Source organism: Mytilus edulis, chromosome 1 (assembly GCF_963676685.1).
Source record: "Mytilus edulis chromosome 1, xbMytEdul2.2, whole genome shotgun sequence".
Taxonomy (NCBI): Eukaryota; Metazoa; Mollusca; class Bivalvia; order Mytilida; family Mytilidae; genus Mytilus; species Mytilus edulis.
Window position 1 is genome coordinate 114,158,506 of NC_092344.1, and position 23,522 is coordinate 114,182,027.

Here is a 23,522-nt window from a genome sequence, read left to right on the forward strand (position 1 = left end):
CATAACCTTGAAATGTCTTACCTTGACAGTATCCTGTGTAACAGCATCTTCTAAAATGTCCTCAAGGTCATTAAAAAATTCTGATGAATTTGTTGATGTTTGAGTCAAATTATACAAAATGTCTTCAAATATTTCTCGTATTCTACTTGTGTTCAGGGCCAGGCTGATATTGTTAATATCTCCAAAAGAAAATCCACCATACCTAAATTAAATTAAACAAATGGATGAAAGAATCATCAAACAAACAAAACAACAGATGGAGAGACATACCCGTGCAGTGCTATAAACATCCATTATCACAAGCAAAATAAACAATAGTTTTTCCCCCTTTTTATTTATCAAGAATTAATAAACACATAACAGTTTATTATGCAATGTATTAAAACATTATGTACTCTTGTATGAACAAGTGAAACTGCGAGCTACTGCTCACTGATGATACCCTTGCCGCAAGTGGATAATATTAATAGTGTAAAAATATGCAAGTGTTCGGTATCCTTGTATTGTAGTTCCTGAGAAAAATGTGACGAAAATTTTCAACTTGGCTATCATGTGTAAAATCAGACAAGTGTTCGGTAAACAGGAAGTTGTCAAGTGATGAATCTGAAAACGCATCACACGGTATGGCTGACATATATAAATGTTGATACCAAATTACAGAAAGGGTGGATGTGTAGTTCCTGAGAAAAATGTGACGAAAGTTTCATGGGACGGACTGACTGACGGACGGAGGGACGGACGGACGGACGGACGGACGGACGAACGGACGGACTGACAGACAGAGGTAAAACAGTATACCCCCCCTTTTTTAAAGCGGTAAAGCGGGGGTATAATCACAGGTTAAAAAAGGATATAGCTTCCTAGTTAAAAACAAGAGTGCACACACTGAAATGTCTCGCCTTCTTTACTAATCATTGATATAATGTTGATAGTCCTAAATATAAATTTATTACAACTGTCACATAAACTCAACGTTAACCAAGAAAACTAATCATTGATCAATGAACCATGAAAATGAGGTCAAGGTCAGATGAAACATGCCAGGCAGACATGTACAGCTAACAATTCTTCCATACAATAAATATAGTTGAACTATTGCTTATAAATTTAAAAAAAAACCAGACTAAAACACTAATACTTAACACTTGGCATTGAACTGTGAAAATTATGTCAAGGTCAAATAAAACCTTTGCAACTGACATATAAATCATGAAATGAGGTCAATGTCAAGTGAAAAACTGTCTGACAGGCATGAGGACCTTGCAAGGTACACACATACCAATTATAGTTATCCTAAGTTTATAATAAATGAGAATTTAACATTACAAAAAATCTTAATTTTTTTTTCAAGTAGTCACTGAACCATGAAAATGAGGTCAAGGACATTGGACATGTGACTGATGGAAAGTTCGTAACATGAGTCATCTATATACAACGTATGAAGCATCCAGGTCTTCCACCTTCTAAAATATATAGCTTTTAAGAAGTTAGCTAAAGCCGCCGCCACCGCCGGATCACTATCCCAATGTCGAGCTTTCTGCAACAAAAGTTGCAGGCTCGACAAAAAACAGTCACAACTTTCACACTCAAAGGTTGTCTTATCTTACCTCCTTTTCTGGAACGGCTTCATTGTCTTGACCAACCAATCACTGATGTTACGACCAGTCATGTTATATAGGTAGTCTGTTGTCGGTAGCAGTTTCTTAGGTGGTTCAGGACCTCCAGCACCTGTTAATGTATAACAAATTACTTGAAATCTTTTGCTTTTTCTCTCACTGTTTTAAGAAGGTTTTACAATCATTTATTTCTACCCTTCACATTTATGTCAGAAAATTCACTAATTTCAAGGGAATGAAAAAATTAAAATTCACTAGAATACTAACAGTTCAAAAGTAAACATGTCAATAGAATTATTCTCCTAATAGTTTTACCTGACGGACACACTTGAAATCCACTAGAACAGTCACATTGTGGAAAGTCTATAGCGTCATTACCAGTAAACCTGCCACCATTTGTCCATAAAGATTCATAACTATCTGCTTTACAGGAATAATCACTGCAAGAAATATAAATATTTGATTGTATGTCTACTTTGTACATGGCAAGTGTAATTATTTGATAATTAGTATCCTATCCTAAACATAAATTTGTTTTCCAAGGTCATGTCCGACTTGTCATCTTTTTAAGAATGTCTAGTTTATCTGAGTTTTAAATACCTTGCAAGTAGTCTGGAAAATGAAGAGAATTAATCTAGAGGTTGCCAATTTACAAAAAAAGGTATATCATCAGTTATAACTTTATTTACTCTACAACTGTAATTCACCACATAGTGGCAATATGGTGTTTACACATACATAGCTATTGAACAATATATCTCTTGACAGTAGGACAAAATTATGGTTCATTCACTGTTTTAGAAATACAAAAATGTAAATTGATTACATCGTAGAATCATGTAAACTATAACTGGTAAACAGTCTAACTCTTGAACTAGAATTAAAAATTTATGCTCTGAAAATATGCTCGAGAAAAACTGCACTCTTTATTCTTAATGTTAACTGTTAGCTATTACCTGATCTGTTTAATCTTTGGGTCCATACATCTATTGCCCATCCATGGTTTTGTCAGTAATGTTTTCGTTAGGTCTGCACCAACACCAAAGTCATTTCCATCATTGCTGAAAAATAAAAAATATTAATTTGAAAATCACATGTTATTTAGTAAAAACAAGGAGTTGAATACAATGCTCAAAAAAGTATACTACCACTAGTTATATAACATTAAAGAATACATATTCAGTGGGTGTCATAAAAATGTATAAGGAAGTGACTGCCAAGTAGGTCTGAAAATTGTTTACAAAGTATAACTCAAAATATTTATGTTCCTAATCAACTATCAAATCACTCTGTAATACAGAAGCTAAGAAGATATAATATATTTTCTGCTTAGATTGCATAATAAGACTAAGATTCAGCAAACAGAAAGTAACAGCCAGTTATGTTCTAAAATCACAATACATAGAGAATATCATATGGCTTTTTCAATATCGCATCCGTATCAAACCGAGACACCAATATAATCACAAGAGCTCTGCTCGAAGGATTATATTGGTTGAGGGTTGATACGGTGTGAGATATTGAAAAAGCCATATCATATACACTTTATTATGTACATATATCTCAAGTAGATGTTTTTTATGTGACATGACGTCATACAGATAAGGAGGATTGAAATGACGTCATACAGATTATAGGTTTGACATGACGTCATACAGATTAGGGTTTTGATAAAGCCTTTGCAACAATGACTGCAATCGATGACGTGACGTCATACAGATTAAAGGTGTGATAAAGCTTTTGCAACCGTGCTGATATCAATATCATCACGGGTTGCCATTGTATTACACATACAATTTATCTGTATTTACCACTAAGTATATAATAAACAGTTTTATTCAACATTATGAAGTTCCAGACCAAATATCCCATCATCTCATACTTTACATGCTAAGTTAGATGCAATGGAAATGTTTGACAGATGATCAGAGAGACAATCAAACAAGAAGACAAACAGATGGACAAGGTAAACCATCCACACACAGAGATATAACAGGTAATAACATAAGCCTCACCTAAAGAAGGTATACAGATTTGGTGCTCCTTTCTGTGGAGTATACATCCATGGCTGAAGTTCCAGAGGTGGTTCTCCAAATGATGGTGGTCGTATCTTTGCAAGGGCCATAGAAGCCAATATGAACAATGCTGGCATAATGATCTGAAAATAGATAACAGCATTGAAATAGATATACTATGTTATATAATAAAGATAATAAATAAATAATGGTAAATTATTAAACTATTTTATGTTTGGGATTCTTATATGTATAAACACTCATTTTTTCAAAAACCAAAAAAATAGTTAAAGAAGTGAAAATTATACAATTCCAAAAATCATTCTGAAGGTAGTTTGAACTTTGCACTTCCTTGGAAAATATAATTCTACAATTAAATAGAAATAACTTTATAACAAAATATATTGTTACCTCAAAGAAGAATCCTTTCTTGCTACGTCGAAGTCTGTGGAACCTTTTCAAAAAGATAGCTTTAAACTGCTGAAGTTTGAGTCTAGCTCCTGTATGTTTCACATGGTCCTTGTGGCTGAAGCCGGTCTCAATACTCTTTTCACTGGTTGGAACTGATATTACAGATTCTGTGAATACAATTCATTTTAAATATTTTTCATTGATGGATTTTTTGCACACAATTCTCCTCAACATTTCTTTTTAAAAAGATATGATAGAAAAAAAAATTGCCTGCTATAGGAATTTGAACGGTTTAAATACAATGTAACATTTCTGAGTCAGTAAAAAAATACTTAAACAGATAAAATTCCATTTAGATGCATGCATATTTTTCTGTTCTTTGAAAAATTTAGACTGCATACTTTAAATAAAGCTATTAAAACTTTTGGGATGTATATGACAAATAACGATTTGATTTTTATATAATATATACATTCATATCTTTATGCATTTTCCTATTTTAGTTAAAACTAACGGCTTCATCAATTCTTACTAGAAATACAACAATTATTTTTACTGTTTGCAAGACTGAATACAAATTTATGATTCAGTTTTTTTTTAAGTCACTTTAGAAATCAAACACTTGAATGTATAATAAAAGCTTCTATAACTCGTAAGGTGTTAAGATCACATACTATGATTCTTTTTGTACCAAATCATTGTTCTAATTCTTTCACTGGACTGAAAAATCATGTTCATTTCATGCTATTGTCAATGTACTTTAATCCTAGCATTTCCAAACAACTTCCAAATCATTTGACAAGCTTTCAGGCAAAAAAAGATCGACATGGGTATTGTGCTTAGTGAAAGAGAAGGGAGAAAGGATGTTGACAAGGAAAATGTAAGAGAAATAATAATTTACAAAAAGGAATGTGAAGCCATAACACATTCTATATATTAGCAGGCCATAAAGTTATAATAAAACTAACATTTTTAAGTTTTATAAATATTATTTATGAAAAGAAAATATATACAATAATGCATGGAAAAATCATTAAAAAAAGATGAGGAGCTGATCACTTACATCTTAAAAATTTAAATCCATTACCAAATTAGTCATGCATTTGTTTTTTTTCTGTTTTTGTTTAATACCACATATCATCATTCCTATCATGTAGTAGATGATACATTTTAACACCAAAATTCATTAAATAAATAACATTCTGGACAATTCTAAAGCAAATCATGCATAAAATAAATCTTAACAAAAATTTGCTACCTTTTTGAAGAAGACATTTATCTGGAGAGTCCACTAGAACAAAATCATTACCATTAAATGAACATCACAACCAAGATTATTATGCTAAGGAATATATAACAATTGGTTTTCATTCATTTACTGACAGTTTGCCTTCAACTAGTAAATATCAAAATTATGTTACATGATAACTAATACGTAACTAAGGGGTGGTAATGAAAGCTTTTTTTTTTTAGAATAGCCTATGTGAATATGTAGATATCTCCAAATGTCAAAACTGAAACAAATGAGAAAGCACCAGTGCTTCCATATAACATTAGAAAGGGACATTACTACAAAATGGTAAAAGTGACGCATCCAAATTTGTACTTGATCTGAGTTGAGTGGTAATAAGGGTAATGTATAAGTTTCATAACATTTGCTAGAGGCAAACTCAAAGTAGAGACTGGAAATTTTTCATTTGTAAAGGAGTATAACTCTAGAACAGTAAAGGAGACGCAATTAAAATTCAAACTTGATCTGTTTCTTTGTGTTAATAAGCATTGTGTATAAGTTTAATAACATTTGCTTACGGCAAACTAAAGTTAAGAGAAACAAATTGTTGCCTAAACCTTATAGAAATGAGTGTTTTTCTTCCTTATTCAAACAACATTTTGTGTTTATGTGTGTTGAATCCTGCAATTCTAATTTCTACAACAGAACAATATTTATACATAAATTCTTATGTTATTAGAGACATTGGATTGTAAATTAAAATATGATATACCTGTATCATCCATAAGTTCTTCTGAGTCTACCTTAGGGTTCTTTCCTTTTATTGCTAACATTTTCAGGAATGATTTCTTTTTCTTCCTTCTGAAGCTGAGTCTAGTGACAGGTTTAGCAAATCTACCACCTAAAAATAAATTAGGTTTTAGGATAAATAAAAAATCACAGGAATAAAGAAAAAAATCGAATATTTGTAATTATCTTAACTCCTTTTCATTTCTATGTATATGATTGGTTAAAAGGACCATGTGGAAAGTTAGAAGGCATGGTTTATTTTGGTACATGGTTAAAAGTGGTGTTACTTCCTTCGTAAAATATTTGAAACTAACCATTAAAAGGTCCTAGATTTTATTTACTAAGACCTTGACCATTGATGCAGTGACCTATATATCAATACAAGTCTACCTCTCATTATATGTGACCATATATCAAAGTAAAGTTGCAATCCTATATTTTCACAGTATTTGAATTAATGCCCAGTAACTACTTTTCTGCACTTTTTGGTCTATTGTTTTATTGTATGACTCCACCTAAGAATCATGCAATATGAAGAAAAAGTGATTTACCCTATGTAACCAATATACTTGATATTTGGTTATGTGACACACTTTGAGTAAAAATTAACATATTTTCAACCATAATTGTTAATGCCTACTATGAATGTAATTTATACCCTAATAAAATTAATACTATGATCTTGACCTTGGATGAAGTGGCCTAAAAATCAATATGGTCTTTCTCTCATTATGTGTGACCATCTACAGTATTTGATTTATCATGAAGACACTACTTTCAAGCACAATGCCAATCTATTTTGAGTAACTATGACCACGACCTTGGATGTTGTGAACTGTAACTCATTACGGATCTTCCTCTCATTATATGTGACCATAACTCCAAATATATTGGAAATAACATCAGGCAAAGATAAAATGACTGACAGATGGGTCAAAAACTAAATATCCCAGTTTCTTCATAGTGTGGAGTATAAAAAATCAATACATACTATCAGTTCCTTCCTCTAATTTCTTCCTTTTTGTTTCATCATCCTGATCAACTCCAGTCTCTTCAGCTACTTTCAAGAATACCTGTAAAATAAAAACATCAACATTAAATACTAAAAGGGAACACTGCCATAAGTTTATAGGCATTTCATTTCTATCATCCTGTAAACTGATATGAGATAAGATATACCATGTGACTTGTCCTTCTATTACACTGCATGTTAACTGGAGTTTTGCAATGTTTTTTTGTACTCAAAAGTAATGATAAGGTATGAAAACTATCTAGCCAATCCAATCAGGGTTTTGAATGTGAATGCAATTCTTACTCCAAACCTGACACACAAATAAGCTAATTCGTCAAAACATAATTTTGTGTGTCAGGTTCCTTGCCATAACTTTCTTTTAAAGGATCTTGTTTAAGAATAATTCTTTTATGTAAATTAAAAAAAAAATCATATGATATAAGTAAATTAAATAAGTTTCTTCAAAATGGTCCAGTTTATAGAAAGTTTCTAAAAGAGAAGCAGAAAATACCAAAGGGACATTCAAATTCATATCACAAAAACAAACTAACAATGCCTTGGCATATCTAGTTACTCGCTAAGGTGATTTGTATTCACTTTATTTAATGACATATCACAATTTGAGTGTTCAGAATAGACTACAGTTTAGTTTGACGTCTTTTTTCATTGAACTTGTACACATTTTTGTTTGGGAGCCAGCTGAAGCCCGCCTCAGGGTGCTAGATTTTCTTACAGTGTTGAAGACCCATTGATGGGTGGCCTTTAGCCATGTTCTGCTCTTTGATCTAGTTATTGTCTCTTTAAAAAATTGCCCATTTCAATTCCCAATTTTCTACTTTACTAACCTCCTCTAGACTTGTATCAGATATACCAAAGCTAGATATCCCCATATCTTTATGGCATCTTTCTAACTGTTTGAATAATTGTTCAAACTGTCCTGAATGAGCTGCATCTGCTGGTAGTTGATAGGTCAGTTCTGTGCTGCTCTCTTCAACAAGCTTGGCCTTCTTTACATATTTACCAATAAATTCAGTAGTTCTCTTTGTAGAAAATCCTTAAAAAGAAAATTTGAAAATAAATCTTCCAAAAATATATTTTAATTTTTTTTTTAGCAAATATGGAAATCAATTCTAAGCAATCAATGACCTGCAATTTGATTGAAATACTGATTAATTTTGTACACACTTCACTTGCAAGGATCTGAAAATGAAAAACACTTTTCTTTATTTTCTATTTGTATGGAAATGATAAACCTACCTGGTACCATGGTTGCACTTTCTGGAGGAGGAGTTGGAGGCTTAGATCCACCACTATCACTTTTGTCATCAGAATTGTCACCAAATCCTTCATCTTCTATTTCAAACTGATTATTTACTATTGGCTGTAATATCATTAAAAACAATTCGTTAGTAAACTACTATAAATATACATGTATGTCTAAATGAGTATTAACCACTATTAAGTTTAAATAGAATAGATAACATTTTGATGTGAAGTGGAAAATTTGGTAATTAGGGTGTCATTATATGGCAAACATACATTAAAATTATTGCATAACATTATATCAAATTTGTTTAGCTAGCTTTAATATTTAAATACTAGTTGTACAGGGTTTTTTTCCTTTCCAATATTTTTTTTATCATTTACAAAAATGAATTTACCTTGACATCTACAGTTGTCCTTACACTTCCTCTAGATTGTGGCCTGGAATCCATAAAATCCATGTCATCATCACTGTCTTCTTTGTCATTACCCTTCCCATCATCCTGTACTAAGGTCAGATAATATCCATTACCATACTGGGATTTCAGATAGAGGCTAGAACCACAACAGCATAGTTTACCTTGTGAGATAATGGCAATTCTGTCACCAAGTACATCAGCTTCATCCATGTGATGTGTAGACAGAATAATCGTTCTCTCTGTTAACAGAAACAGTAATGAATAATACAATACTAAGATGACAATGTGTTCTATGGATACAAGTATTGGGAAGTGGAAACATAATTGATGACTGAAATTCTCTTTTTTTTATCTTTTCATTTTTATTCAGATTTTCTGATTCCAACAACACAAAAATGTGAAAATATTTATAGTATAACTAATCGCCGTATTTGAATATCAAAAATAAGACAACGCGTGACCGAATGACGCATGGATTAAACGAGTGCGCAGCACGAGTTTAATCCATAGCGGCGTTCGGTCACAAGTTGTCTTATTTTTGATATTCAAATACGGCGATTAGTTATTCTTTTTATTACATTGGCAAATGTTTTTTTTTTATGAAATTAATGTAGAAAATGTAAGGAACTATATCTTTTTCCTACGCATTGACAATTTGTTTTGATCCGACGTTATCGACGTCTTGACAACGCCTATTGTTGTATGACGTCAGAGAGTGAAATAACCACGTTTATTTCACATGTGAAATTATCGGTTTTTATCTAACTGGGAAATCAATGTAATTCATTGCAACCAATGTAATAATCTCATTTAACGACAATAACTTCTATAAGGAACTAAATGATGATTTCTGTCTAATTGACTTATCAATAGATGAAGATTGTCTTGCTAAACTTGTTTGCCAATTTGAAACTACAAATTAATCTACTAATCGATACTCATGATGAAATGAATGCATAAACATTTGTGGACTGTTTACAGATTTAACATTATAGAATTGAATGCTGTTTTTTTTTAAATTTATTCAAAATGAAGGCAAGTGACAAGTCACATTTCAAATGAGGCTCACAATATATAAAAACTTGTTTCAAAAGATTATGAACATAGAGTAAAGAAATAGAACAAATTAAACTTCTTACTTTTCTTGAGTTTAAGTAAAATTTCCCAAATCTCTTTCCTGGCATATGGATCAATACCAGCTGTAGGCTCATCAAGAATAACTGTTTTGGCATTACCAACAAAGGCTATAGCTACAGAAAGCTTCCGCTTCATGCCACCTAAAAAAAATAAAAAAAATTTATATATGGCTCAATCTAAAATGAAATTATATTCTTTAGTTCTTAATGTTTTGATTGGGTAACTCTTTTTCTCTAAATGCGAAATTCAATGAATATGGTGTGGTCTTGCACTTGATGTTCTGGCCAATCAGACCACAGAACTATTAAAGACCAAACAGCCTATTCATTTCTACCAGTGATTTTTCCTTAAAATTTTGTGTGAAGGTATTTCATGATTTGAGGAACAAAATATGATGAAAAAAATTGGGGGTCACCGACTTAGTTTTGTCGCTATAGCAACCTCAGTTTCGTGTTTTCCCGAATATTAACATAATATGTGCTTGTTATATAAACTCTCCAAAAAATACTTTATATCAAACCTACAAGCATAATTCTTGTTTCACGTTAAACAGTAGATTTGTATCTATCAAATACAGGTTCAAGAGTTTTAGACTCGTATTGTTTTGATCTTTAAAAATATGATTTATTTCATTCCCGCCAAAAATAAAACGTAAAAATGAAAAACGTTTCCAGTAATAAAAAATATCTACCAGTGATTTCTTCATAATAATTTCAAGAAGGAAAGTGCTATGTGTACTCTTCAAAATAAAGCAATAAAAAGCGTATGTCACCGACCTTTCAAAAAAGTTCTAAGTAATTTTCATGTTTTTTTCTCGTTCATTTTGTAGAAAAGAGTTGTCTTTCTTCAGACCATTGCATCTGACGTCATAGTACAAACTTTCCTTGCTGGCGCACTATTTGAAAAAAAATCGCAAATTGGACGTTTGAAACCCACATTTAAATTTCCAAGAATGACAACTATATTCACCTACTTTATTATCCGGTAATACAAGAGATTAAATGCATGTGTCAGTATCAGATCTTACGATGTTGCCGCACAATATTAACCTTCAGAAACACCATCCGTCGGAATGGAAAATTGTTTAAAATAACCTTTCACGCCGCTTTTGTTAGGAAAGTCTGTCTTTGTCCTCTGTCCCACATAAGCAAAATGATTGAAAATAAAAAAAAGAAATGAAAGATGGCACTGGTTAACTTACAGAGTATTTGACTATACCAGACTAGAGGTTCAAGAGTTTTAGACTCGTATTGTTTTGATCTTTAAAAATATGATTTATTTCATTCCCGCCAAAAATAAAACGTAAAAATGAAAAACGTTTCCAGTAATAAAAAATATCTACCAGTGATTTCTTCATAATAATTTCAAGAAGGAAAGTGCTATGTGTACTCTTCAAAATAAAGCAATAAAAAGCGTATGTCACCGACCTTTCAAAAAAGTTCTAAGTAATTTTCATGTTTTTTTCTCGTTCATTTTGTAGAAAAGAGTTGTCTTTCTTCAGACCATTGCATCTGACGTCATAGTACAAACTTTCCTTGCTGGCGCACTATTTGAAAAAAAATCGCAAATTGGACGTTTGAAACCCACATTTAAATTTCCAAGAATGACAACTATATTCACCTACTTTATTATCCGGTAATACAAGAGATTAAATGCATGTGTCAGTATCAGATCTTACGATGTTGCCGCACAATATTAACCTTCAGAAACACCATCCGTCGGAATGGAAAATTGTTTAAAATAACCTTTCACGCCGCTTTTGTTAGGAAAGTCTGTCTTTGTCCTCTGTCCCACATAAGCAAAATGATTGAAAATAAAAAAAAGAAATGAAAGATGGCACTGGTTAACTTACAGAGTATTTGACTATACCAGACTAGATGTGCTTGTTTCTTTTTCGCGTCAATTTCAGAAGATTGCCGTAACGAACTCATTCGGTACTGTTGAAAGACGGACATACAAAAGCATGGACGGAGTTCTTTATACCATTATTTTTGCCGACCTAGGACGAACGTTTAGAAATTATTGCATCGAGTTTGTGAATTCGTTATTTTAGAATATTTAAGATATTAGGAAATTAAAATTATAGGTATAATATATGAATGAAAGTTTTGATTCTAAAACGTTATACATCTATCTTAAAATACAATCCTTTTATTACTACCTCATGTGTTTTCAATAAACGAGACAGTAAATATAAAATGCAAAAAGTTTTTGATTCAAAAATTAATTTAGAAATAATTTTCCGTTGAAAACTACAAAGTAAGATTTCTCCAACAGGATAAAATATAATAAATCTAAATTGCTCATTTTGGAAATTAAAACAAAGAAAAGGTTGTTGCCGGCATTGAAAATCGAAATTTGTTTTCAATCTTTCCGGTCACAGTTGTAGCTAAATGAAAGGGAGCGATTTTATTTCAGATATTATTCTTGGAGCAATTGTTTTTGTCATAAGTTAAACTTACAACAATTTAGTTTTAAACACCGAAAATTTTAATTTTAATTCACATTCACATTCGCTGAGTATTAGTTTTATTAATACTTTTTGCCTTACAGCTAATTTCCTAATGCATGTAGGGTGAAACTTTGGTTGGCTTCCTTAATTAATGTTTACTCAAGTTCTGTTATTAAGATTGACATCTTTATATATAGGTATGTAAACCTGTATACATGCTATTTAATTGAATTGGACGTTATCAAAATATAATTATACAAAATATACAAACAAAGCAAGCAGGCAAACCAAAGTGCTGATCTACATACATTAGAAAATTAGCTGTAAGCTTCAGTGCGATTAGACAATATGTTTATCATTTCTCCTTAAGACAATTTGAAATGAAACAAATGACAAACAAAAATTACCCTTTGTTATCATTTTATTTTTACTATAAGATTTTGTCAAATAAGCAGTATAAATAAATTTTAACTTCATTGCAAGATCGGACATTATTTTACGGGAATCATCCAGACTTCAGTTACATGCACATGTTGCCAGTATGTCAAAACTTTTACGAATATTTGATTATGGGCCTAACCTTGTGAATACTCATTTTTTTTTAATTTTTGAAAATTTGACACTAAAATTAGAAGGATCATTGCATAAGGAACATGTTTACTAAGTTTTAAGTTGATAGGACTTCAACTTCGTCAAAAACTACCTTGACCAAAAACTGTAACCAAAAACTTTAACCTGAAGTGGGACAGACGGACGGACGAACGAACGGACGCACAGACCAGAAAACATAATGCCCATAAATTGGGCAAAAAAAAACCTGTCACCTTACCTGTACACAATCGGCGCAAACGAAAGACAAAATTTACACAAGTGAAGAAGAAAAAAAATGAAATGCAGAACGGCGCAAATGCAAAAAGTTGAGATCAAAATTTATATTTTATTATTTTTATTAGAACGAAGGTTAAATATAGTGTAGTATCTTATGTGTCCATTTGTGTTAAATCTCCACAGGATATTAAAGTAGCGCGACGCATAATAGTTCCTCTTTTCTTGGGAGACGTAGCGTACCTACGTAGCGTACACCATGTTGGAATCCGTGGAAAACGCGAAATAGGACGTTATAATTTGACGTTTTTTCATTGCTAGAAACAACGTCATAGAGCTTTTATGTCACTACCAAGTTGCGTTAGCTGATGCGCATAAACAATAGGCTGTTTGGTCTTTAAACTGAACTTCAAACTCTTAGCTATTGTGATATGGTATGCTAATTTACAGACAATTCAAATGAGCAAAAGAGGACACATAAATGCTACATGTATGATGAAATACAATAATTATATTTACCAGAGAGTGATGAAGATAATTCCTTCTTTTTGTGTGGCAATCCAACATCCTGAATCATTTTCACCATTTCTCGTTTGACTTTTTCAGGTTCAAGATTCTTCAATCGAGCATAAAACCATAGATGTTCTTCAACTGTTAGTCTATAATACAATTACAGTTATGTCACAAATATAAATTTCAATACATCCTTCTTTTTATTTAAGGATGGCTGTTTTACCTCCTGTGTCAAATTAAATGCACTCGTAGGATGAGAATATGTCTATATGAAGTAAATATAAATTCTGCTGTGTATAAGACTGACAAATTGAACAGAACTTTTAAAGTGCTGGTTCACAAGCAAGTTAACAGTCTACAGGTAGACATGTCACACTACTTTAACACATTATTCTGTTAATAGTCTACAGGAAGACATGTAACACTACTTTAACACATTATTCTGTTAACAGTCTACAGGAAGACATGTCACACTATTTTAACACATTATTCTAAACATATTTTTTTTTGCATCAACTCCTTAATGCCACATGCCAAGAAGAAAAGCAGAAAATATCAATTTTAAATCTTAAGGTTGAACCAACCAGGCATTTAACAACTACACACAGCAACCAAGGCTAGCATGCAACCATGAGCAACTTAAGCTTTAGTAATTTAAGATTACTGCCATTTGAATATCGGGTTTTATGATGTTAAGATCAAAGAAATTTTTACTATTTCTCATAAACATAAATAAAGAACCAAAGTCATACTTTACCCATAAGTCAGAATTAAAGCTTAGAAAAGTATGACAAATATTGTGTTGTTCAAACAGACAGATAAATTGTAAGTAAAATACCTCTAGAAGAGGGGTATAAATCAGAAGCGTACACGTCAAGTTATACATTGTGTTGAGGACACATTTAAAAATATTTCTTTTCAGTCTAATTCATGACCACAGATACAGGCTAATAATTCTAGACTTACTTGTCAAACAAGACATTGTGTTGTGGACACATGCCAAGACTGTCCCTGACAGCATCCATCTCGGTCAGTATATTATGACCATAGATAAAGGCTGTGCCATCTGATGGAGGAAACAGTCCAGTCAGAATAGACCTGTAAAATAAACACATTTCAGCTTTTCTTTAAATATTTTCAATCATATTCCCAAAGTCAAGGCTATTAGGTATGCTAAAAAATGGACAGTTCAGCAAGGAAATTTTACTTCTCCAATTTGGTACATTTGAAAACTTTTAAGTGCCCACAGTGCTTTATGTAAACAAACTCAAATTCAGTATGTGATACATTTTTCAAACATTTCCCTGGAAGAGAATAAATGGGAATATAAATTGCCACAAATATGCCATACTTGGGCCTTCTTACATATGAATACAGGTAGGCCAAAAATGTAAATTTATAAAAATAAATCGCCTATTAAAAAACAATATTAAATGACCTGTGATCTTTCGACATTAAGTTTCTTTCCTGATCTTTAGTAACACTACAAAGTATAAAAGTTTTTATATGCTTCTGAACTTCTGAAAAAGTCATCAGATATCTTTAACCAATCTTATGCACCACAAAAAATATTGTAAAAAACTTACATCGTAGTTGTCTTTCCAGCTCCATTATGTCCAAGGAATGATGATATTTGTCCTTCGTAAAAGTTAATTGATAGACCATCCACTGCTACTTTGTTTCCAGTTTTGTAAACTTTCTTTAGATTTCTGATGGACACACCCACTTTTTTGTTCTTTGGTTCTTCTTCTACATTAGCATTACCTTGGAGAAAGGAACAGGCATTGTTTTAGTTATTCATAAATCTACATTGGCATTACCTTGGAGACAGGAACTCGACATGGTTTTTATTTTTACATAAATCTACATTGGTATTACCTTACAGAAAGAATCACAGCATTGTTTTTTAAAAATCATAACTGAATCTCATTCTCACTACATTAATATTTACTTTCATTTTAAAGATATAATACTATGAAAATTTATCTACCACATAGTTTTAAAATATGACTGAATCTTTTTGTGATGTCTTAAAGTTGTTTGACAGAGTATAAAATAGGCCCAAACAATTATGCTTAGTTCATATTTAATTTCTACCAATAAGATATAGAAACATTTGTACAGATCAAGTTACTACTTACCTTGACCTTTGAGCTCCATAGTTGACCCTTGATACATGTACTGGTCACTTCTTTCTTTAGATATAGATGAGCCACACCAATATGACTTCAGAAAGGGGAAATAAAATTTCCTTGGAATTCCAAACTGACCTTAAATTGATTAACAAGATATATATATATAAAAAAAACTTGCATAACTTATGGTTATGAGAGTACCTGAATTAATTTAAGCCTTTAGTAGTCTTTCTCTAATTCCTACTCAATTTAATTTTTTTCCTGACGCGCTGATTATTTTTATCTTATCAATGTGTGGTTTGTTTGATGTCAGTTCTTCATCAGTCAAAAAATTAATTATGACGTCTAATTTGTTTTCTTCTGAATTTCCTTTTGTGATGTAAAAAGGTGACCATGCCTTATGACGTCACATTAAAAGAACACATCTTTTTACAGATCATTCTAAAGAAAGGATCAAGATTTTCTGGATATCGTCTAAATATTATTAGAGAAAGATTTCACCACCTAATCTTGTGCAATGCTATGTTATCTACTTTATGCAGTGGAAGAATCTAAATTTTTAATCATAATGGTCTTGTTTTTTCGAAGTTATACATTATTCCAAAATAGTACAATCAAATAAACATTTATTTTTTTAAATTTGTGCAATAAATTACTTTACTACACAAAGATATAATGACTGCTTACCAGGGAAAACAGCTTCTATATACCAGGTAAACAAACCATATATAATGGCATCAACAATCATCATGATTATACAATTCAAACAGCTGTAATCATCATCAACAATAGGTGTATCACCAATGTTACTCCACTGGATACCAATAGCTTGCTCCTCATACCTAGCTACATAACTACAGGCAAAACCAAAGGCCACACTGGATGAGAGACCCTGTTATAAAGAATCACATCAGTCAATATAACTTATATGATGATGCTTTATACATGTTTATGTATTAACTAAAAAAAAAATAACATACTAGCAAAGTCTTATCACAACTGGTTTAATAAATGAGTAGGAACTATTTTACCCTGTACCGTATTGAATCCATTTAACATATGCTAGAATATACTTGTTATAACTATGACCCTGATCCCACATAATAGTTGTCTAGCTAGATGTTTATTGGTTATATGTGTCTTTGGGTTCAAAAACCGAGGTATTAAGGTATTTCCAAATATGCAAATAATATCAGAATTAAGATGCAATATTCCATTTGTAAATTTACTTGCAGAGAGACCCTTATCATCTGTTCCTTCAATGAAATACATGACAAATCTGCTAGATAAAGAAAGAGGTTAACACATAATGGAGTACATGTTTTACTTACAGCTAGATTTTTATGTGTACTTGTCATTAGCTCCTCCCACTGAGTACACAGAGGGTATATCAAATACAACATGAAGTACAGAAACCCAGCAACACACGCTGCAATGTTAGCTTTGGAGAAGAAAACACTGAAGAGGAAACATTGTGATATAGTAGCCACTGTGAATGCTGTTAGCAGGAACAGGATTACTGAGGGGTCTGAATGTTCAAGAACTTTTCCAGCCTGAAATTGTATAAAAAAAATAAAACTTAATTAAATGTATAAATCATGTTGCAGACATATAATCAAATGACAATTACTAAATGAAAACAGATATCTTGCAAAGGCCATATTACATTTATGACTAAAAGAATACCTTGCAAAGGCCATATTACAATTATGACTAAAAGAATACCTTGCAAAGGCCATATTACAATTATGACTAATTATCTTGCAAAGGCCATATTACAATTATGACTAAAAGAATACCTTGCAAAGGCCATATTACAATTATGACTAATTATCTTGCAAATGCCATATTACAATTTGACTAAAAGAATACCTTGCAAAGGCCATATTACAATTATGACTAAAAGAATACCTTGCAAAGGCCATATTACAATTATGACTAAAAGAATACCTTGCAAAGGCCATATTACAATTATGTCTAAAAGAATACCTTGCAAAGGCCATATTACAACTATGACTAAAAGAATATCTTGCAAAGGCCATACTACAATTATGACTAAAAGAATACCTTGCAAAGGCCATATTACAATTATGACTAAAAGAGACATCATGTTCTGTAGATTAATCAAAAAATGTAAAAATTAATATATTGAAAAGTCAAGTCATAAATTATACAGATTCCTAGCAATTTAGAGTGCATATATCAAACAGACACTTGTCCATTGCCAAAGGCAATATAATAACCATAAGAGTTTATGTCTTTTGTGTTGTTAGGTTACTGTCTAAACAATGTATACTCAATATTTCCTTTTATTAATGTTATTCCTTACCTTCAAAATTATAACCATCAGTATCAGAGATATAAACATAACAATGAAGGCATCAATAAACCACGCCAGCCAGTGGACACCATTACCTAATCCCATAATCTTCATTATTTCCTTCAGACGCATCTCTTTCTCATACACAATATTCTTACATATCATGGCCACAGACAGCACCCAGGCTAACACCAAGAATAATGGCAAAGTTCTAGATATGGCGAAGATAAATCTATAACAATAAAGATAAAGGTAAAAATAATTATTTACAAATGCTTAACACTATTTAAATGATTATTTTTTTTAACTGATATTTGTTTAAAGATATATAATCTTCACAAGCTTGATGAATCTTAATAGTGAAGAATAAAGTTCCCATTCCCCTTACATTACCATCCCTCCTCTACAAACAAGTTGTCTCTAAAAATGACATGATTACTAATTATCCAAATTAATAAATAAATACGAAAAAGATATCATGTATACTAAAGCATAACTAATCATTCCCTTTTATTTCAGAAAATAAATTAGATGAATATTTTTCTTGTACAATGAGTGTTGTAAATTTTCAAAATATCGACAAACAGGAAGTGGCTGCAAGGGGGATGTAAAAATCGATTACTCATAACAACTCAGCATAATAAAGCTGCAGTCAAAAAACAGAATCTATTCTTTCAAAACAAGCCAAAGTAACTTTAATTTGATGAAGGTTTTCTTTGTAAAATTAGTGCTTTAAATTTCAAACTATTAGCAAACAGACAGTGGCTACACAATGGATGCAAACATTGCTTTCTCCCTACAAGTCACTGTTATCAAGCTGTAGACCAAACATTATCCTTGATTAAAGTAAAGAAAGTTTGACAAAAGTTTTCCTTGTACAATGATGTGTTATAACATTTAAAACAAGAATGTGTCCACAGTACACGGATGCCCCACTCACACTATCATTTTCTATGTTTAAAGGACTGTGAAATTGGAATAAATTCTCTAATTTGGCATTAAAATTAGAATGATCTTATCAAAGGGAACATGTATACTAAGTTTCAAGTTGATTGGACTTCTACTTTATCAAAAACTACCTTGACCAAAAACTTTAACCTGAAATTTGCACTATCATTTTCTATGTTCAGTGAACCGTAAAATTGGGGTCAAAACTCTAATTTGGCATTTAAATTAGAAAGATCATATCATAGGGCACATGTATACTAAGTTTCAAGTTGATTGGACTTCAACTTCATCAAAAACTACCTTGACCAAAAACTTTAACCTGAAGCCAAAAACTTTAACCTGAAATTTGCACTATCATTTTCTATGTTCAGTGAACCGTAAAATTGGGGTCAAAACTCTAATTTGGCATTTAAATTAGAAAGATCATATCATAGGGCACATGTATACTAAGTTTCAAGTTGATTGGACTTCAACTTCATCAAAAACTACCTTGACCAAAAACTTTAACCTGAAGCCAAAAACTTTAACCTGAAATTTGCACTATCATTTTCTATGTTCAGTGAACCGTAAAATTGGGGTCAAAACTCTAATTTGGCATTTAAATTAGAAAGATCATATCATAGGGCACATGTATACTAAGTTTCAAGTTGATTGGACTTCAACTTCATCAAAAACTACCTTGACCAAAAACTTTAACCTGAAGCCAAAAACTTTAACCTGAAATTTGCACTATCATTTTCTATCAGTGAACCGTAAAATTGGGGTCAAAACTCTAATTTGGCATTTAAATTAGAAAGATCATATCATAAGGAACATGTGTACTAAGTTTCAAGTTGATTGGACTTCAACTTCATCAAAAACTACCTTGACCAAAAACTTTAACCTGAAGCGGGACAGACAGACGAACGGACGAACGAACAGACGAACGAACAGACGGACGAACGGACGCACAGACCAGAAAACATAATGCCCCTACTACTATCGTAGACGGGGCATAAAAATTGGTAAACAGGAAGTGGCTGCACAGCTGCTGTAAAAAGTTACTCATTCTTTTCAAATCAATATTATCAAGCTGAAGACCAAATACTAATCATTCCATCCCATAGAAGCTAAAGTTTTCTACCCAAGTCTTTTGGAAGGACAAGTTGTATAAATGAATATTTATAAAGTCAGGCGATTATTAGTCATGTCTTGCCTTCATCAATGCAGGATAAACTTACAAAGATCAACATCCTTGTTAAAATATCATGTTGAATATTATGTTTTGGGGGAAGGTATATCCAAGATGTGTCAACAAAAATATATATAAAAAAAAAGAACTACCATCTCACTCAGAAATTCACATTTTAGATATCTGAGTCAATAAAAATCTAAAAAGAACACTTTATGGACATATATAAAATTCTATACTATAAACACTTTTGCATTTAAAATGATTATATTGTAGCTGCAATTTACTAGCCTACTATTTTTAGTTTAGTCTATAATATACAATTATAGCATTTTGATGAGATCAATACATGTTTGATCAACCTGATTAAAGTATATTGACTGAGGAGGTAGTATAAAGCCTATATAATTAAAGGGCACATATATGTATTATTCATTTTGAAAAGACAACAACTGTTTTATTATAACATTTTATTATTCAACTGCTATGACTTGCCTTTCAACAATGAGTAATCTACACATACATTTTCGTTCAATTCTCATTTGCTGTCATTATAAAAATAAGCTACCTAAAAAAACAGTCCATGGCAGAGTTGGATTTAAGAGTGGGCCTTATAGAACTACATATGGTCAATGCATTGATTGTCCAACTCATAATGTTGCCTTTGTGCCCCTCTCCCCCCTTTTTTGAAAATCATGGATCCACATCTCAGTCATCTGCATGTTTTCCTTTTCTATTTATTTCAAGCTATACAAAGAATTCATGTTTATTTTTCAATTTAAGTTTATTAATTTTATTTTATGCAACCCCATATTTATAAGTATGTTATAATTGAAACACATGACATTTATTAACAAATCACAGCTTGTAAATAATACAATATTGTAATAAACGACAACATGCTACTCACTTATCCTGTATATAACATGGGTAAGGGAACTGCTGTAGTACCACACCAATATCTGATGTGGTGTTTGTTTGTTTTTTAACTATAGCATGATCTATCATGTCTTGTAAGAAAACAAAGCCATAACGGAGATATCTATAGTAAGTTCTTGGTCCTGGTCGCCAGTACCTGTAACAGATAATAACTTACTTATCTTGGATATAACATGGATATGGAAACATCTGTGTGATAACTCCTACATCAGATGTATTGTACGTCTGGATTTTAATAATAGCATGGTCAATCATATCCTGTATATAGGCAAACCCATATGTTACATATTTTGTATCTACTCCAGGCGTAGCTCTAGGTCCTGGTCGCCAGTACCTAGAAATATACATTTTTAACAGAAAGGATGTTATTCCTTTATTTCAACACAGTGAAAAATTGACAGCAGAGCTGACTGTTCATTGTTATAGCCAATATAGGATTAAACATATTTTTTCTAGATTTTATTGATTTGTTAATCGGCACAATTAACTCACAAACTGAATAAAAGTCTGAAGGACTTTTACATGTATGTTAAGTTTGTGAGTAGGAGCCCAGATTTACACGTCAATAACATATTTTTATTTGCGATTTTTAAATAACATTTTTAAGTTTAATGGCTACTATATTTACCATCAAATGCACAATTAACATTTCAAAACTTAGGAGTTAACCACCATATAGACTTTCTAAAATCCATAAATGTTCGATAAATACAACAGAATTTAAAATAAAATAGCACCTACCTTAGAAACTTCATTTTAATGAGATTTTATTTGAATTTGAATTGTACTTGTAACAAAATAATCTTTCGCTTGCATTGTTCATGAATTGATCACAGTGAAGGTTAGGAAAGTAGTTTAGGAAAAAACTCCAATTGACCAATCCAATTCAAGTATTTAAACAAGAATGTGTCCATAGTACACGGATGCCCCACTCTCACTATCATTTTACATGTTCACTGGACCGTGAAATTGGGGTTAATACTTTAATTTGGCATTAAAATTAGAAAGATCATATCATAGTTAACATGTGTACATAAGTTTCAATTTGATTGGACTTCAACTTCATCAAAAACTACCTCGACCAAAAACTTTAACCTGAAGCGGGACGAAGGAATGGACGAACAGAGGCACAGACCAGAAAACATAATGCCCCTCTACTATCGTAGGTGGGGCATAAAAAAATGCAAATCATATAAGAATTATTAGTAAATATTATATTATAATTCAATTTTGAATGTAACCTGTCTTCTGATTGGCTGACTTCGTTTTGTTTATCAGCCCATAGACATAATTTTGTCATGTGACTGTGACGTCATCAACGTTTTTTCAGATTAACTCCGGTTTAAAATGGATTTAAGAATTAAATTATAAGAAATGACTGTAATATTTTATCTACCTATTCGAAATAACATAAAAAATGTGGTGCATCATAGACAGAAAAAATATTACAGTCATTCCTTAATTACATTATTTTCTAGTATATAAATGATTTCTCTTTTGTCCAATAGATAAGTTAAAGATCTGAACCAAAAAATATATAATACACCTATTCAAATGTAGTCAAGGATCAAACACATGACCTCCAGCACAAATAAGCACATGCTACCATAAGACTTTCACAACAATTTCTTAAAGAGACACCAACAGAGGTTATCTAAAAATATACAAATGGCCACATCAGATACATTATCATAACTGAAATATGTCTAGTTCAGTTGTGAGTGTAATGAATAAAAAAGACTAAAGATATATCAACTATTACAGGTGAGTGATCTTACCTTGATAAATTTATACCCACCTATTCTGAATTTTGTTTGTTGTATCAACACGATCCTGGTTCATTCTGATGGAATATTTCACATGTGATTCAAGTCCATTTTTATGTTCTTTATCAAACACAATAGCTGTTAAATAAAAAATATAATTATGAATAAAACGATATGTGATACACATGGTATACATCAATGAGACAACAACCCAACGACACAAATAATTGTTTCTGGGTACACTTGTACCTATGAAACCAACAAATATTGGTATCAAACGAATAAATATGAAACTACATTATTTGAAATATAATTATCTGTCATCTATCACATTCAATAGGCTGTCAGCATATTTACATTTGTTTTATTTATAGATTTAACCATGGAGAATATGAAATACACAACTATTACTGAAATTTAAACATATCAGATCATAAAACTGGATAGTCCAAGTCAAATATTATAGAATTAATTTGAAAATTTGTTATTTTTTGAAATAAGAACTGCACCTAAACTGACCATGAAAGAGTCTTCCCCATTAAATTTGTGCTTACAAACAA

At 31.5% G+C, this 23,522-nt stretch overlaps 1 protein-coding gene across 4 annotated transcripts in view; it reads right to left on the minus strand.

The window, feature by feature from the left end:
* LOC139500798 (phospholipid-transporting ATPase ABCA1-like) overlaps positions 1-23,522 on the minus strand; it is a 69,983-nt gene that overhangs the window by 14,275 nt on the left and 32,186 nt on the right. For 2 of the 4 annotated variants that reach the window (XM_071289662.1, XM_071289669.1), the window contains exons 20-41: positions 22,995-23,100; positions 21,354-21,530; positions 18,148-18,370; positions 17,150-17,371; positions 16,506-16,710; positions 15,825-15,953; positions 15,270-15,447; positions 14,650-14,781; positions 13,690-13,829; positions 9,896-10,033; positions 8,736-8,995; positions 8,332-8,455; positions 7,920-8,128; positions 7,054-7,135; positions 6,046-6,174; positions 5,301-5,333; positions 4,043-4,209; positions 3,632-3,774; positions 2,573-2,677; positions 1,932-2,056; positions 1,608-1,728; positions 22-202 (exon numbers count right to left, since the gene is read on the minus strand). In XM_071289662.1, the coding sequence (XP_071145763.1) occupies positions 22-202; positions 1,608-1,728; positions 1,932-2,056; positions 2,573-2,677; positions 3,632-3,774; positions 4,043-4,209; positions 5,301-5,333; positions 6,046-6,174; positions 7,054-7,135; positions 7,920-8,128; positions 8,332-8,455; positions 8,736-8,995; positions 9,896-10,033; positions 13,690-13,829; positions 14,650-14,781; positions 15,270-15,447; positions 15,825-15,953; positions 16,506-16,710; positions 17,150-17,371; positions 18,148-18,370; positions 21,354-21,530; positions 22,995-23,100 (3,329 nt within the window). Of the gene's footprint in view, positions 1-21; positions 203-1,607; positions 1,729-1,931; positions 2,057-2,572; positions 2,678-3,631; positions 3,775-4,042; positions 4,210-5,300; positions 5,334-6,045; positions 6,175-7,053; positions 7,136-7,919; positions 8,129-8,331; positions 8,456-8,735; positions 8,996-9,895; positions 10,034-13,689; positions 13,830-14,649; positions 14,782-15,269; positions 15,448-15,824; positions 15,954-16,505; positions 16,711-17,149; positions 17,372-18,147; positions 18,371-21,167; positions 21,333-21,353; positions 21,531-22,994; positions 23,101-23,522 lie in introns of all 4 variants that reach the window. The other 2 variants (XM_071289677.1, XM_071289686.1) reach the window with 2 other exon arrangements.